General features: G+C 36.3%; 1 protein-coding gene and 1 pseudogene across 1 annotated transcript; one reads left to right on the top strand and one right to left on the bottom strand.

Moving 5' to 3' along the window:
- Nucleotides 1-4,493: 4,493 nt before the first annotated feature.
- On the top strand, nt 4,494-5,938 carry LOC133881735 (sugar transport protein 5-like; annotated as a pseudogene).
- Nucleotides 5,939-6,465: 527 nt separating this feature from the next.
- LOC133881734 (ubiquinol oxidase 2, mitochondrial-like) lies at nt 6,466-17,050 on the bottom strand. Its single transcript, XM_062320751.1, has 4 exons — nt 16,597-17,050; nt 14,938-15,066; nt 11,195-11,683; nt 6,466-6,574 (listed from the first exon to the last, which is right to left on the bottom strand). Exons 1-4 carry the CDS (start codon nt 16,900-16,902, stop codon nt 6,515-6,517), a joined length of 984 nt encoding a protein of 327 aa, XP_062176735.1. The 5' UTR covers nt 16,903-17,050; the 3' UTR covers nt 6,466-6,514.
- Nucleotides 17,051-18,716: the final 1,666 nt, after the last annotated feature.

The raw sequence follows: 18,716 nt of genomic DNA, 5'->3' as shown, positions 1-18,716 counted from the left end.
TAATAAATACATACAGAGTATTAACATATGTGTCACATGCGGCACTGATATTATGAAATCATTATTTTAACCTAATACAAACCATAATAAAAAATAAGGTAAATATATAATAAATCCCTGAGTTGGAACACTTTTTTTAAAAAAACCCCTCACTTGTTATTTTTCTACATTGGATCCTTTATTTTTTTTTTTTCCAAATTTGAAAATAGTCATTCTGTGATTTTTCCTTCCATTTTCGCAATCTCCATTAGTACCACATCATTATTTTCGCCACATCATCTGAAAATATTATTTTTTATTTTTTTAAAAAAATTTAAAAATGAAGGGGTAGCCACCCCTATGGGAGGTGTAACGCCCCGCCTTTTACAAAAAGGCGTAAGTGAAAATTTCGAATTCTCACGTGATATTACGACTTTATCAGAGTTAAGATTTAGCAGCAGAATATATTTTTCAACTTAAAGACTTAGGAATTTATACTATAACACGTTGAGCTAACTGAAATACTTTTATACATTTAATATGAGTAATTTAATTCCTTTATGCTAATGACATCGAAATATGTGTCATAAAGACACAAACATACATAGAAAACCTACTAAATACAAACATTTCTAATCATGTTACATACCAAAAGAATACAAGCATTAATGATTACAAGGAAATATAATCAACAACATTATCATAAGCTCTAAATCTTTAATGTTAGCATAATCCAATTCTTCATCTTTAGAACCTGCATCCATGAATATGTGATTGCGGATACTTCCACAATCTCATACTGTATATGTGTGAGTCAACCTTCTCCAATAATATGATGCTTATGATCAATATAACTTTATATCTATATGTATATGCAATTAATGTCTATGATCACGAGTCATATTCATAGCTTGAACATATATATATCTATAAACCATTGACGGTGATAGTTTTATGCAAGTCTTAAAAGATCTTCTTCTTTTCACTCCTCTCATTGCAGTCTCATTGCGATTAACGGATTTCCCTTAGAATCTCAACTATAAAGCTTATTGTTCACCCCGGACACCTCCGGTTTTCAATATTAATCTTTTACGGAGTTCATTCCCATTGGTGGCTCTGACAACTTTGTTGCATAACTTCATTAATTAAAAATAAAATAAAATATGCAAATTCACATGCGCAAACAAATAAATAATTCCATAACCATGATATTATGGAAAACCAACTGGTATCACTCTCAGTGGGTAAGAAATACTCACAGCCCCTTGGTGCAGTTCTCAATTAATCAATATGCAATAAACACACACACACACACACATATATACACAAATACACGCATAGAATGTTAACATCTTCACTCATAAATCCTATACAAAGATACAATTATTGTTGTTCTCGGAAAATCATTTATATTTATAAACATTAAACATAATAGGGTTTAGTCTTAATATTAGTTTTCAACAATAACACCTAAACTCTTTTTTTGTAAAATTTACCAATACTTCTAATAAAACCCAAACTCATAAAAATCATTTCTCAAAATCATTTTCCATTATGTAAAAAAATTTAAAGATAAAAATTGCCCAATCAAAACTCTGCTAGCAAACACTCATTAAAATATGTTAATTCTCAAATAAAAACTCAGTCCGAAATAGCATTATAGGATTTTCAACCTAAATCACAATTACCGAAATCATACTCCAAAAACTACCGATCTTAAATTTATCATTAATCAAGCCTTTTATCTCAAAATCAGAGCACAACCTATTATAGAAACATCATAAATGAAATAATTCAAAGACCGTAAAACAACCCAAAATACTACACACTCGATTAAACCCATCAAAATTTGGTCTCAATTAACCAATTAGCAAATCAATACCCTAGAATAATATCCAATTCTAGAACATCACAAGCAACCGGGTAAAACATCACATATTAATTATCAACAACCAAACATAATCCATAACCCATACCCAAATCATCTGAAAAATATAATAGACTTCTAATTTATCGTGTGTGTGTGATCAATTGTGTAACAAAATATCTAAATGTGAAATTTAAAGAAGACATATTTTGTTAACGAAGTGCAAACTCAGTTAAAAGAAAAACTACTCCAGGGTAGCCAAACCCAAGATTTCCACTATTCAGAAGATAAGACTAGTAACAAAGCACTCGCACTCACATACCCGTTATGCAGTGGTCATACCGTGTACTCTAATGTATACCTATACACAAACGCCTCCCAACCAGATCTCCTACCTGAAGGGGTCTTTAATGGAATCCTTTAGCTTAGGGCTTCTTCCTAAATTAGACTTCAAAGGTTGATCAAATCACACAAGAACCACCCTAAGAGAGCTAGCAAATATCTCTATTTCTGCCTAAACACCCTCTTTTAGTACAAAGATGAAAATAAAATAATGACTTCTAAACAACCAAGTGTGTGTTCGTGTGTAACAAAATATCTTAAATGCGTAAAATAAAAGAGATAAGATATTTGTTGACGAAGTGGAAACTCTATGAAGAGAAAAACCACTCCGAGGCAGCCAAACTCAGGATATCTACTATACCGAAGACAAAACTAGTTACAAGACACTCGTACTCACATACCCTTATGCAGTAGTCATACCTTTAACTCTAACACGAAGCCCATCGTGAACATTTCACAACTAAGTCTTCAATTTAAAGGGGTCTTCAATGGATTCCTTTACCTTAGGGCCAACCCCTAAGATAGACTTCACATGAATTGTTGAGCACATATCGGCAACGGCTTGAGAGCTAGCTGATATTCGATTTTTCTTAAACACCCTCTCAAAGCACTGTGGAATGCGATACAGAATTCATACTTTTTACAAGCCTAGAACCCTCTATTTATAGGCTTAAAGAAACCCTAAATCTGCTGAAAATCAGACTCTGGCTGTCGAGCGTCCAGACGGAAGTTAGCTATGTCCAAACGGTCTTCTGCGATAGCCTTTCAGAAATAGCTAAATTCTATCCTTATCAGGTCCATGTCCGGACGGCTTGACTGAGCGTCTGGACAGTCTTCGGTAAAACTCATTTTCGCGTTCGAACGAAACTTTGAAATATTCTGAAATGCTGGACAGTGTCCGGACGTGTTGCCACCTTGTTCCGACGTCTTGCAGAGACTTCCTTAACAGTGTTGACTTCTGAAATCCCAGCATTTAGATGTAACGTCGGCATACACAGTGTTGGCAAAAGTCTGGGCCGTCGTTTAAGCTGAACGTTGGTGATGCAAGGCGGGCGTTTTCAAAGAACGCTTGCATCATCTTCTTGTATCGGCGTTCTCCAAAAACACTGGCAACAATGAGGCCAGCGTCCTCCGAGAACGCTGGCCAGGAATAAGACGGCGTTCACTGAGAATGCCGATAAAGCTATTTCATTGTTTTAAAATAATCTCCAGCATCAGCTTTACTGGCGTCCTCTTGTAGACACCGGTTAGAGCTGGTGCCGAATTATTTGTTTAGAAGAACAAAGAGGAACCAACATTAGAATGACAAAAGCAGAAAGCTTTTCATCTTCCAACACAAATCTGGTTTCCAGATTTGCTTTGTTTGCGACATTAATGGTCAACTAGTTTCGAGAAGTGAAAATGTAATAAACTTAAAAAGAAATATAAATATTTATTAACAAACCGATAATCTCGAGAAGCATTGAAATTGTCAAAGTAATGTAATAGAGTTACAGTTGTAAGCTTTGGGTATACAGAATCGCAAAACATTTTCTTCAATTCGGAGATTTTCAAGCCAAGTCTTTAATTTCTTCAATCAACTTCTTGTGCCCCGATTTCTTGCCGAGCGCTTTCTCCTTTTTGGCAGTAAAGGCACCCGAGCAGAAGCAGAATGTCTCAAACCAAAAGCATATTACTTGAGCTCCCTTTTCGTCGACATCGAACCAAACCTTGGTATTGTTCACAATTTTTTTTTTTAATTTTAGTTAAATATTTTACATATTGTATCTCACTTGTTGATGAAAAGATTGAGCCTACATATGAGCGGAAATATTAAAATATAAATCAAATTATTAAATTCACAATTTCTTCTCAACTTAAATTTTTAAAATAACTAGTAACTTAAGTTACTTAACATTAAACCGGAAGGGAAGATTAGAAAAAGAAATAACAACCGGCATCAAAGTTTAGGTTCACTTTTTGATATTAAAAATATACTGATTAATATATATGTGGATCAATTAGTAGTCAAATTGTCAAACGAAAATCAAGTCCTGTTTTCTTCTCTCTTTGTCTAAAGACTCACGTTAAGGCTAAACAAAACGCTGCGTATTTAAAACTATGAACCGCACTTCACACATGAGTCACATGACGCACTTTACGAAGCATATTTTTGTCTTAAAAAAAACGTGACTCACGGGTTTAATTGAAACGGGGAGTTTTTGTACGTATCATAAAGACTTATGTTCAAACGACACCGTTTGCAACTGTGTATTTGTCTTCTTCGTGATTGACCTGATTTCAAAAACTCTGAAACAATCTGAAACAGGAAAACTGAAATTTTGAGAGTTTAGAGGATCGTTGGCTGCTTGCCATTGCCGGTAATGTCGATTCCCTCATGCCCCTGATGATGACTGGTTGAGGGTGGGCATTTAGGATACCCAAATAAATATTGTTGGGAGTAAGGAAAGTGTATTTGGGGGTTGAGAGGGGTCACCCACTCTCTTCGAAATTTCAGGAAGGTGGGGATGAAGGTGGGCGCACACGTTTTTCTATCACTATTCCCAATACATTTAACATTGTTTTGTTCCAAACGCTAGTAAATTTCAAAACTATACCGGCGTTTTCTCAACAAACGTTAAGAACTCTCACAATGATCAGCGGCCAACCCGAAACGCTGCAACAGATATTCTATTGCAGCCTTTTGGGTTGGCCGCTGCTAACCAAAACGCCAGAAAATCCTGTATTTTTTGTAGTTAATAAGTACTAGTTAAGGCCATATTCCAAAGGCGGTACGGGCCGCACCTGGTGCTGACGGTGGCAATCCCGTCGTTTCAGCAGCTGACGGGGATCAACGTCGTGGCGTTCTACGCGCCCGTTCTGTTCCGCTCGACTGGGTTCGGCAGTGACAAGGCTTTGCTCGGAGCCATCATACTCGGCGTGGTGAATTTATCTTCTACGCTTGTCTCTACTTTTGCCGTCGATAGGTTTGGACGCAGATTCTTGTTCTTGGAAGCTGGTGTCCAGATGTTTCTTTGTCAGGTCAGTTTTCTTACAATAATCATATTTATATATCCTTAATTTTAAATATATTTATTAAAATTTATTGGTGGAGAATGATTTAAATATTGGTATAGCCTCATACGTACTAACATATAAACATATAATATGGATGGATGAAGGTAGCTTTGGCATGGGTACTGGGAGTGGAGCTAGGGACTGCAGGAACCAACTCATTTTCAAAGGGCTCAGCCCTTGCGGTACTACTCCTAATGTGTTGCCTCTCCGCCGCATTTGGGTGGTCATGGGGCCCGCTAACGTGGCTGGTGCCGAGCGAAATCTTACCATTGGAAGTCCGGCCGGTGGGGCAAGGGATATCCATTGCCTGCAATTTTGTGCTGACGTTCATTCTGGCTCAAGTATTCTTGACCATCTTATGTCGATTGAAATTTGGCGTCTTTCTTATTCTACGCTGCGTGGGTCCTCCTTATGACCATTTTCGTGGCGCTCTTCGTACCGGAGACCAAGGGGATTCGTTTGGATACCATGGACGCAATCTGGCATAATCATTGGTTTTGGCATCGATTCGTCGGATTTGAAAAGATCCGCCCATGAATTGCTTTGTTTCAATTGTACGTTGTAACACTTTCCTTTTTTGTATTCCTAATTTGATCATAGGTGTCATCTGTACACAAAATTCATTGCTTCATTAGACTATCTATTTTTTACTTCCTGTATCAGTGGGTTAAATCCCTGGATTATCTTCCTCTTAAGATGTAAATTATATATATATATATATACACGTCTCTTTGTTTTTGTTAATTTTTCCTCATCTTGCTAAAATATGAATTTATTCCTCGTTGTTGATGGGAGATATAATAATTAAAAGTAAAATTCAAATTGAAGGTCCTAACCTCCTAGCCCATAAATGAAGGGCTTGTATGTTCCATCTATATCAAAAATTGGCGTTAAGTTATAAGAATCCTCTCTGAATTTTGTAGAGTGGGTTTTTCTGCAGGCTAAGCTTGAAGAATCATCATGGCTGGATGTCTGTTTAAAGTTATGCAGATATATATTATTTGGTTGTAGGATATACTAACATGCATCCAAATAAAATTACAAAAACAACCAATATGCTTTGACAGACCCAACTGAAATATGTGATTACAACTCAACATATATACTAGAGAAGCTGTCCTTAAATTCAACCAATTTGAATTTAAAATCCATGTACCATCTATCCTCTTAAACTCGTTCGATAAACCAATGCCTAGTACCTCCTATAGAAGTAGTCCTCAATGGCAGATGATGTTGAAAATTTATATGAACCTACAGAACACGTACATCTTAATGATAACCGACCGGGGCTGGCGAGTCCTTCAATTCTTTTCCTTGAAAGTGAATATCCTGCAGAGAAAGCACAAAGCCATAACCCAAATACAAAGTTAGAATAAAAGATATGGGAGATCTGAAAGAAAAAAACCATAATCATATGGTCAATGATGTTACCAAGCAATTACAATCTAACCCCCGGAACAACCCCTTCCCTTTTGCAGTGAAGACATCTCAACACAGTTCAGCTAGCTTGTCATTTTTTTTTTTCTTAAATTGAGTCTCTGCTTTTATCAAACCTAAGTCAAGAATTCAGCAATGGTTGGATGTATATCCAGGTCTTGATAACCTACATGTATCATACCTTCCCTTATCTCTTTTCTATTTGCTCATCTTATTGGAAACAAAGATGGAGCATCGAGCTTTCAAAAAGAAAGGTAACAGAATTAATCAAACTCATTCTTATTCCATGCTATATCGAATATAGGTGATACAAAAGAGATTAACCTAGCATAACCTCTCCTAGGTTCTCTATTGCTTTAAATGGAACCCTTGTTGATTACTTTGAAGGTAGGAGAGGGTTAAGACAAGGTCATCCAATTTACCCATATCTATTTGGGATTGCTATTGAGATACTATCCAAATTGTTGGAAGAGGTGTCAAAAGAATGGAAAGGAATTTGGATATCATCCTCGATGCTCTGAAATTCAGCTTACTCATCTCCGTTTTGTGGATGAGCTTCTGCTATTCTCGGTGGCTACATTGCAGTTGAAAAAAGTGCTGTCTGGTCTGCAGCAAATCCAGCAAAGAGCACATTTTACTGTGCTGGTGTATCACACAGAGTGAAGGAGCAGTTGCTAAAATGTCTAAATATGAAGGAATGGAAGCTTCCAGTGAAATACTTGGGAGTAACTTTGATTTCAAAAAGGCTTTCAGCTGCTGATTTGGCAATACTTTTGGAGAAGATTTCTGATAGAATTCTTGGCTATCGATAAATCTGACCTTTGCTGGTAGATTGCAGTTGTTGTCTTTGGTTCTATGCAGCATCCAAGTCTACTGGTCAAATGTCTTCATTTTCCTAAGAAGATTATTAAACCTATTGAACAAAAGTTCAATAGGTTCTTAAGGAATGGAAATGTGGACTGTCCAGCCAAAGCAAAAGTATCTTGAGAGATGATTTGTATACCAAAAAGAGAAAAAAGGGTTAGGGTTAAAGAGGATAGAGGAGTGGAATAAAGCTGCAATCTTGAAGCATATTTGGAACTTATTTGCTAAGTCAGGATCTCTTTGGGTGGCTTGGGTTAAAGTAACTTTGCTGAAGGCAAGTGGCAGATTCACGGGCAGCAGCTTTTGTTCGAAGGTTCAAGAGAAAAGAGAGCAACCACCGCCCGATGGTTGCTTTTACAAAAGTAAGGTTACTGGTTGCTAATACCTTCTCGACACTATCGGGGAGGAGCTTTTGGCAGCTTAAAATCCAACCAAATGCTACTTGGAGTTGGAGAGAGATTCTTAAGTTGAGGGGTTTAGCTAAAAAATTCTTAAATTTCTCAGTTGGAGATGGAAGCTCTTTTTTTTTTTTTTTTTGATAAGTAATGTATATTTAATCAAAGCGTAGAGGGGTGAAAACCTAGCACACGGGGTGTATACAAAGAACCCCTAAATCATAGAGAAAGAAGAAAATAATTCCAAGAACTCAGAAAAATTAGAAGCATACACACTATGCCATGCCACTCTCCATATATACAGGGAGTGTAACATAATCTTCTTCAATTCTAACAATCCATTCTCACGATCCTTAACGTTCCTTGTGTTCCACTCTTTCTAAAGACACCACATCAAACACAAAAGAGTCAACCTCCGTATGTTCAAAACATTACGATTGCCCAGTTGAAGATGGAAGCTGATGTAGGACAGATTAATAGAATAAATAAGACAAGAATTTAAGAGGAAGAAGACACAGAAATAGAGGGGAAGAAGCTCGGGAGAGAACGGAAGAAGAAAGCCGAGAGAGAGGGAAAATAGGGAGAAGACAATAGCGGTGCACGCTCAATTTTTCATTCATCATCAATTGTCTATTACCATAGAATATTATGCTTAAATAGACTCATAGACTAAACCCTAACCCTAACGCTAATGTGACTAAGGGCCAAGTCCATTATTGGATTACACATAAATTAAACTAATATGACTAACTTTGGGCCAAGCCCATAATTAAATAAAATAAAACTAATACATTAGATAAAACTAAAAGGTCCAATGCATTCCGCATCAGAAGCTCTATACGCTTAGGGCTTGATTGGTGGCATTCGGATGGCATCCGCTATTAGAAGTATGGTTATAGGTTAATATATGATGCAAGGAGTAAATTAGAGGGAAAGTAGTAGGATTGGCAGCCGGTTAGATTAGAAAGACTAGTAAGCATACATAGTAAACTGCCCCTTGTAAAATTTGGAGAAAATGATGCACCTATTTTGGTGATTTGCAAGAAATGCAGTTATACTATTAGAGAGACTTGGGAGGCAATCAGAACTAAACAGCCAAGAGTGACTTGGTGGAAGCTAATCTGGTTTTCTTGTGCCATTCCCAAACATGCATTTGTGGTGTGGCTGGCACTTCAAAACTGCGTCTCTATAGGGGATAGACTGATGCAATGGGGGATATACAGGAGCAGTGACATGTTTATTTTGCAGAAATGTTAATGAATGCCAGGACCATCTGTTCTTTGAGTGTAGGTTTAGTAAAAAGAGTTTGGAGGGAAGTGATGAAGAGATGCTTGCTGAATGACATATTGATACTTTGGGAGGAAATTATAAGTAAAGAAATTAAAGAATGGAGGAATAGGAGCTTGAGAGCTTTGGCTATTAGACTAGCTTGGGGAGCAGCTTATTACCATATCTGGAGGCAAAGTAATGACTTGAAACATGGCAATCAGGGCAGATCGGAAGAAAAAATGCTGCAGATATAGCATGGGCAGTGAGGCACAGAATTTTGGGAAGGGAAAATTTAAGAGTGATGAAAGTGCTGCTATTTGTAATAATTGGGGCATATATCAGAATGTATTGTTGTGAATAAATGGGGTGGGTGGTCGATAGCAATTCTATATAGCTGTGTTGGTTGAATAGAGTTATTGTTGGAGTTTGATGTTTGTTTGGTGGTAGTTAAATCTGTACAGAGTTGTGTTGTATCGGGTAAATGTTGAAGTTTGGTGGTAGATGCTTTGTGTAGCATCTATTGATCCAGCATATTGCTGGAGAGTTTTGAAAATCTTTGATTTGTTGTAAATAGAAATTCATTCATCTAAAAAAAAAGAGAGATAAACTTAGAAACTTATCAAACCAATGAAATTTAAAAAGAAAAATTCTAAGGAGAAACACCATTTTTGCCTCTTTTGACTGCCTCCCGATCCGATGGGTACAGAGTAACTGCTGAGAGACGTCAACTCAAAGGTGTCAGCAGATTTGCTAACTCCTAGAATGATAAACATACTAATTAAGGTGGTGTACCGATCCAGTTCATAGGTTGCATGGAATTTCTGTTCCCATAAAGAGCTGTCTAGACTATATTTTTACCGCAATACATTGCTAAATGTGTGTACAGAGGGTGTTGAATCAAAGTTTGAATCATAACCATATTTGCAAAAAGAAAAGAGTTGAAAAGATGCAGATAATTAATCGAAGATAAAATTATGTAACACTTACTGATAACCAAATGAAAAAGCCATTGATATCAAGGCTCTATATATTCTATGGAAAATATCCAGTAAAAGGAAGGAATCGATACTGTCTAGACATTATATAATGATGACTGCAAAATGAAGAATTTCCCTATTTGTAAAGTACAGAATTTTATAATACTCCATCCACTAGCCTACTTGACCAAAGTCCGAATAGAGGAAGAAACTTTCCTACAATACAGTGGGTTGTTAAGCCATCAATGTGACTTCTCTACAGATTTCATAAAGCACTCTCCCAGATTGCTTTATGACCTTAAGTAAAGCTTTTAACACCAAAATGAGTTGGCATGCAGGTCATTAAAATCAAATGGAAAAAAATCATACTAAATTTATAAGAAAAAAGAAAAAAAGAAAAGAAAAAGATGCTGAGTTAATAGGGGCAATTGGATAACCAGTAACAGAACTTGGAATTCTACCCCGACAGAAGAGAAAAAAAGAAAATAAATAAAAATATCTAAACAGATGTGGATCCCAACTAATTGAAAACACCATGCCATAAGTTCTTACAGAAAGCTTGTTTTCTTTAGATGGGAAAGTAGATGCCAGAACAGCATTAGAGAATCTATACATTCATAAGATATAAGATGCATAATAGATGGACAAATGGCTTGTATTCCAAAAGGTCGGAGGAAAGATTAAAACAAAATGCTGCTTTCTGGCATTATTTGGATGTAAAATAATCTGTTCTTAAATTAATTCTTCCAGTAATATGACAGTTTGACCTGATGTAGACCTCCCACCATCAAATGAAATCCATCTCTTTTGTCATATCATCACTGGCTCATTTTCAGAAAAATGTTAGGTAACTTGCAAGTTATAAATGTTTATACAATGGGAATGAAACATAATAACGTATTTTAGGTGACTATCACGTTCAGAAAATACAAACATTGTAAATATGAAGAAACAATATTGTGAAACCAGAATAGAGTTTGGTCATGGGAAAGGCAAGTAATACTCACAGCAGCAAAATGGTTAACATCCCGATGGTGAGCTTCATCAGCACGAATCACAGTTATAACATCCTCTAGGGTTGCATCCTTAGGTAGCTTCCAGTAGTCTATTGCAATAGCGGGAGCCTGAACATTTTCAATTGCTCCACTAGTGATATCCTTCAAATACTCTGTATATGAGTGTATAGCCTCCTCCTCCAGGTAACCAGTTATTCTATGGGCCAGTTTAGGGGAGAGTAGATATGCAATAAAGTAGGCATTGAAGAAGACTCCCTGCACAGTAAGAACCAGCAGTCTTTCATACCATTTGGGCTTCACAAGTTCCACCATGGTCATCAGGTGCATTCTCTCATTCTCTGCTTCTTCAAGCAGGGCTTTGATCCAACCACCACTATGCTGGAACTTGCGGAGAGACCTCAGGTGCAGCAGCATCCCTCCTACCATACCAGGAACAGCTGCCACAGTCTCCAGCATCATTGCACGACACCCATACCGTCTCTGGAATATGTTTTAAAATTAAAATCAACGTCACAAGCGCATACTTTGGAAATTGGAAGCAATGGCAAGAAGCAAACAATAAGATCACCAGCAGGTGCTGTCCACAGAGAAGGAAAATTCAACTTTTGAAGTTTGGTACATTCACTGGAAAGTAGATATATCTAACAAAAAACTGCAACTTATAGATGACGTTCTGAGCAAAAGAAATGCTAATGCATGTAAAGCAGCAATAAAACTTGAAAATAGCAACCAAAATAGTTATTTTCTGCTCATAAATTATCAAGAGATATATTGTACGCATTTGAGGCACTAAAACTTTCATGCCCCTCATCTGATATTATACAGAAAGCCACATCAGCTGCCACTCAAGCTGCATAGTGTCTACTAAAATACTCAAATGTATCAGGTAATTCTATTCAACTTACACCAACAATTTTATTTATTTATTTATTGATATGATCCATTCCTCTTCAGAATAACTAACTTCCCTACTCTCCATCTCACATATTCGCCTCCAATTGTGTTTTGCATAGCATAAATAATTCATGGTACGGTTGTTTCGTTGACAAGCAGAAGTGTGTGGAGTTCCAGTACTCTATGATTAATAATCATTAAGCTGGCTTATATAACACACTGTATGATTATATAAGCTAAATAATCATAAATGAATTTCAATTTATTTGCAGGAGTTTCTATTATTAGTATGAAACAAACCTCAATCTGACTTCTTGAAAAGTTTAATTAGCTTCTATGCAGATAGCCAGATATGCCTCAGTGGTGAAGAGATGGCTCTCGCTAAGAGCAGGCTAAAAGATATGCAATTATTATGAAATTGATTCTTTAGTAGCCCACCTGTCTAAAACAGATTGATACAATATTTATGATAACAACCACTCTTAAGCTTTAATGAGAAGTAACCCAACATGCATTAAGCTTATCGACATTCAATAAGGTTTGGATCGAATAGGATCAATGAAGAACACTGTTTAAATTAGAGCGCAAAGATGCTATAGACTATAAAAGAAACTGCATTTTACCAATTTCATAAATTCAATTGAAGATGCCTTGGTATGGGTACTCGAAAGTTGTTCAATTATACATTCTTCAAGGTAAAAAAAAAAAGAAGAAGTATGATACATAGGAGGCTGGTCTTTCTCAACGTGCTGTATTGCATGAAAAACCTTTTAATACAAGATAGGGCTGTTCACATGGGAGAGGAGAAGAAAGGATTGATTCTCTTCTTTCTCTTTCTCAAAGGGGAAAGAGAAATAGGTATAAAATTAACTACAATGAGTGAATTTTTTTTTTATTTTTTTTTATTTTTATAAGTAATGTCAATTCATTAATACGCCATAGTACACATGGAGTATACAATAGAACCCCTAATAAGAAATAACAGAAAATAAATTTAAAAAATCTGTATAAGTAAAAACACTCAAGATGTGCCGCTATCCAAATATATAACGTGTTAATCAAATGCTTCCGTAACTCCAATATCGATGTCTCTACATTTCAAAGTGTCAAGCATTCCGCTCCCGCCAAAGACACCACAATGGAACTAACCACCAAATTTCCTTAGTTGGACCACACCCAAACGAATCGCCCCAACTAGTCAGCAATTCTAGCGCCTTTCATGGCATAACCCACTCTACCCCCAATAAAGTAAGAATGTAACTCCATATATTGCGTTCGCAATGAAGTAACAGATGTTCATTGGACTCCCTACTCTTCTTACACATACATCACCACGACATTCCTCTTTCGCAAATTGTCATGCGTCAAAATTTTTCCTAATGCTGCTATCCAACAAAGAATGCCACCCTTGCCGGAGCCTTTACACGCTAGATACTCTTCCAAGGAAATGAAGGGTCATCTTGTCTATTTAACACTTCATAAAAGGACTTCACTTCAAATTGACCCCTTTTGGAGAGGCTCCAAACTAACCTATCATCCTCTCCATGTCGAACCGCAATAGCATATAGCCGCGCAAAGAAAGAGAGTACCATCACCACCTCCCAATCATGGATTGGTCGCATAAAGATGACATTCTACTGGGTAACTCCATCGTGAACAACCAAATTATCTGCCACCCTCGCATCTTTATGCCTAGCAATACTAAACAAAATTGTATAGCATAGCTTCAAGGATCTATCCCCACACCAAAGGTAATGCCAGAAACTTAAATGAGAACCAATCCCCACCTCAAACTGAACAAAGTTGTGAAATGAGCAGCTAAACTTTCACTAATTTGCATCATTTCAACGATCCCCAACAATTGTTCTAAAGTGGGAAAAACACTAATCTATGTAAAGATAAAAATGAGCAGCTAACATTGGTGAGAACAAGCAACCAAAAGAAACCTTAATAAACTTGAAGATACAAACAAAAAAATAAAAATAAATAAAAAAGCAGCTAAAACAACAAGCAAAAGTTTATCATAGAATAAAGAGAATACTGCTCTATTAGCTTTTGATCCATTACACAGTTACAGGATTGCAAGTGAAGGTCCATTCAGAGAAATTTTCTCCATTAAAAAAAAAAAATCTTCAGGTATTATTCACTTATGTCCTACCATAACCAAATCTACTTAATTTCGGCCATAAACAAGACAAAGAAGGAAGGAATGTGCTTAAACTTTATGGTGCTAACCATGTGCTTTGATTCTTTAAAAAAATCAATCATAGTGCATTCCAACAAGAAAAGAAGATATTCAAGATCAGCAGACTTGACAAATAAACAAAATGAAAAATCCAAGAGTGATAAATGAGTAAACTGTGTTCAAGTTTAATGACATGCCTTTCTCTTTCCCTTTCTATGATCACTTCAGTATTAGGAAAGAAAACTTGATGCAAGTGCAAAAACACCATGTTATGTAAGATTGTGATTCTCAACAAGAACGTATACTGTTACCAAATGAGATATATATATATATATATATATATTCTTCAGAACCAGAACAAGATAGTCCAAAGACATTCTTCAATGTTCCTACTCAAATTTAGTTCAGCTTAGACATGAAAACTACCTAGTTCCACTGTGGAAGACACAATCAATTAGTATACAACACTTCCAACAGAGCTTTTTTAAATGTGGGTTCTATCTAAGAAAAATTTGTCTGCAGTAACCTCAGAACTTAAACTGCTATTTTTAAAAATATTTCAGAAGGAAGAAGGCATTAGAAGCAATACATGAGAGAAAAAAGTAAGTATCCTTTTTATGATCAGAGTAAAAAAAAAATAACAAAGGTGACTTACCCTAAAAAATACATCGGTTGGAATTCTTAGAAGTTTCACTGTCCTGTAAGCAACTTTATCCAGAAACACCTTTGGCACATGGTGCTTTTTCAAATCTATTGATAAATCTGCCTTGTATGACTCCCATGGCTAGATCAAAAAAGAAAAATCAGTCAATAACAATTAGTATGTAGATCCAAAAGTGATTTTTCTTCAAGTTTCACATCATATAAACTTACAAGAGACAGGCACAAATGAAATAATAGTAAAGTGGTTGATGAATAACATTTTCTTTTTCCCACAAAAAGAATGTAATGTGGAACTATAACACACATCTGCAATGAAATGCATAATACATCCGGTATGCATCAGGAAATATTGATTACTGAAATTTTTGCATTATAAAACTTAAAAGATGGCTTTACAATATGCATCATAAAATATTATTTCGAAGACAGATTCTTCAGATCCGATGAAAATAATGAAGAGTTCCTATAATCTTTTAATACTAACTAGTTGAGTGAACCCGAATCTCCAGTTGAAAATAATCACACTAAAGAAGTTCTGACAACAAAATGATTCAATTTTGTTTCCAATTCATACAGCCAACAAAGTAGGAGAGATACCAAGTACATATCAAAACAAAAGAAGTGCCTATTTCAATCAATGAAGACTCAAAAAATTATCCTCAGTTTTAAATCCTCTGTTAAGAACACTTAATTTTCTTACATGAGAAGGTTGGTCTAAAGTTGGTTGAGAACATTAAAATTTCACGATCAAAGTGCTTAGTATAATCCCAGTTTTAGATTCAAAAAATCATAGCAATTTTTCTCTTAAAAAAGCTAAATCTGAAAGATTTCTTAAAAAAAGTGGGGGAAAAAAGAGAGGAAAATCAGCTATTAGTTTGAAGATTTACAATAGAAAGTCACAAGTATAGTGGAATTACAACTAGATAATTTTGAATCTTTTTTATTTTTATTTTTATTTTTTAATTTTAAAAAAGAAAAAAGAAAAAAGAGCGAGACAGAGAGAAAAACAGCAGAAAGAAAGCACCCATTAACTAACAAAGTAAACCTTAAAAAGAAGCATAGTACACGTCAAGATCCTCAAGAATAACCACTACTCAATGTCGAGAATTAAAGTGCAAGTGAAAAATGTCAATTGCTTGCTAATTCCTAGTAGCACGTTGAACACCGTTCAACCATCAATACACAAAACTTCCTCCCAAAACCAATCCACAAACCGAGCACACTCTAAAATCACCAAAAGTCACCACCAAAGAGCAGAGAACTAAGGCACCTGAAAAGACACCAGAACACGAGCCCAAACGAACACAAAAAATCATATAATAGGGGCGCGCGCGGCGCGCACATACACCCCTACACAAAATATCAAAGCAAGGAAAATACAAAAATCGCCATCATACACAGTGACTAAAAGTTCAAAATAGTGACGAAAGATCCATAAATCACCAAAAACCATCAGCAAAGGCCAGATACGACTCCAGAAATGCGCCGGAATTGAAGATAAAATAATCAAAATATAAACAAAAACCACAACACAAAGCACGGAATCATGATCACAAAAAGATAACCAAGTCAAACAGCGACTATGAATTTAACTTAAGATGACCAAAAATGAAAGAGTGAGAGATATATATAATATAATCGAATCGGTCACCATGAAACAGTTCCAAGGCCAGTCGGTCCCATCCTCTCTCTTGATCTTCGGCCTCGACACCCCCCAATAGCTCGACACCACCGCGGTCTCGTCGGTCTTCTTCGCTTCCCCTTCTTTCTCCTTCTTCTCCGCCACGGTGGTGGTGGTCGGCCCTGGCGCCACCGAGCTCATCGTTCTGGTCCAGTAAAAGCCACCAAGCGCACCAACACTCTGGTGCTCCCTCATCGTCGAAATGCCACGTCGGCTTTGCTCACAGCCGCCGATCAGGCCCTGCATCAAACTCCTCGCCACAAAACGATTCATCATTGACCACCAAAGAAAATGAAGGTTCTCAAATGGTTATGTAAGAGAGCGGGCGACAGAGAATATATGGGAGGAGTTCTGATCCTGTGTTTCGCGTTGTACGGGTACAATTTTGGGGTGCGCTTTTAAAGGAAGATTTTGACAGATGGGATAGCGCAGTAAAATTGGTGAAGATCCTCATCCATTAATACTGTGCTCTCGAGAAGTTTGGAATCGAGTGTGTCATCCTCTGCGGGCGTTAATATGTTTCTGTTCTGTTACCGCCATTTTGATTGTGTGGGACCAATTTCAATACGGGGGCCCCGCGATACGAAGGGCAGAAGATTAGGCTGTATTATGACAGGAATACTTTTGGGTGGGTAGAGAGGATTTCGTGACCGACAAGGAATTGTCGAAAAGATGGGCGTACCCTTGACTTCTTCCATTCCAGGACAACGGGGGAGGTTGTCGTTGTCAAGACCGGTCGGTCATCTGTGGTGTTATTGGTACGTGGCTTGCTCCTCATGCGACACGATTAATTAGAAGGAAATCGCTTATTGTGGCCGGAAGAAGACCGCATTGCTATTAGTGAAAATAAAAAAGACGCGGCATTGACTTCAACTACAAGCAAGTACGCTTTAGTCTACGCTACTCAGCCAAATAACAAAGGAAAAATTATAATAAAACAAAATATCCAAACTTAAAAAAAGAATCATTTTTCTTTGATATCTCTTTGGTTTCCATCACATTTATAAAATAGAAAAAAAAAAAAAAAAAAAAAAAGGACTTATCCCGGAATTGACACTCGTTTTATAAAAACATCTTTAAAATTTTCATTCATTTATGACACTTGACTGATTTAAACTATTATTTGTGTGCTTAAAATAAACAAAAAAAAAAAAATTGTAAAAGACAAAATTATTAAAAAAATATGGAAATCAAGAAATAGTTCTAACCCCAAATCAATAATATAAACACAAATAATCACTAATAAAAGATTTAGGATGCGTTGGGTATTGCGATTAAGTAGATAAAAAGTGCGATTTTAAACCAAATCACAGAAAGTTGATAGTTTGGGATTGCGTTTTTAAAATTGCAATTTAAAAACGTAAAAAAGTCATGTTTTCAAATCACATACAAGTGGATGCTTTTTGAAAATGCACAAATTTTAAAGGCTAAACTGCAATTTTAAAGGTCAAACTGCGATTTTGCCAAATGCTTAACTGCTTTTTTAAAAATCACGTTTTCAAATTGTACATTTTAAAATCGCTATTTTTAAATCACACTTTTTGAAATCGCAAACCCAAACAAACTCTTAATCAAAGAATCATAAGCAATGTAACCACAAAGTCAAACACACTTCCACAACACAAAGCTTTGTTGATGGAGTGGAAAAATAGTAATGGCAGCCAAACCTAAGAAATCACTAACAAAGAAGATCCAGAATACAAACACAAGGAAACTTACAAATCCTTTTGTAAATCCTAGACAATGTATGACAACAAGCAATCCTACTTGCCTCCAAGCTCGACAACCTTCTCCAAGTGCATTTTCTTACCGATCAATCCTAGACTCTTTGTGAAAGAGAGATTGTGTATGGGATGGTTTGAAATCTTAACTACAACAAACCCTAACTGGTAGAAAGCTTCAAACTTTTAAGAATCTTCACTTGGGTTAACAATGGTGAGGGAAGTCATACATCTATAAGGTTTATAGGATGAAGGATCTCACTATCTTCCTCACCAAAAATCGTCCAAAGCTTGCTTGATAGCTATAAGAAAGAGATGAGCCAAAGATCATATTTTTATCGCACATGAATTGCTCATCAAGACATGAAG

Source organism: Alnus glutinosa, chromosome 11 (assembly GCF_958979055.1).
Source record: "Alnus glutinosa chromosome 11, dhAlnGlut1.1, whole genome shotgun sequence".
Taxonomy (NCBI): domain Eukaryota; kingdom Viridiplantae; phylum Streptophyta; class Magnoliopsida; order Fagales; family Betulaceae; genus Alnus; species Alnus glutinosa.
The sequence above is the reverse complement of the archived record's forward strand: the minus strand, read 5'-3'. Positions and strand labels throughout refer to the sequence as shown.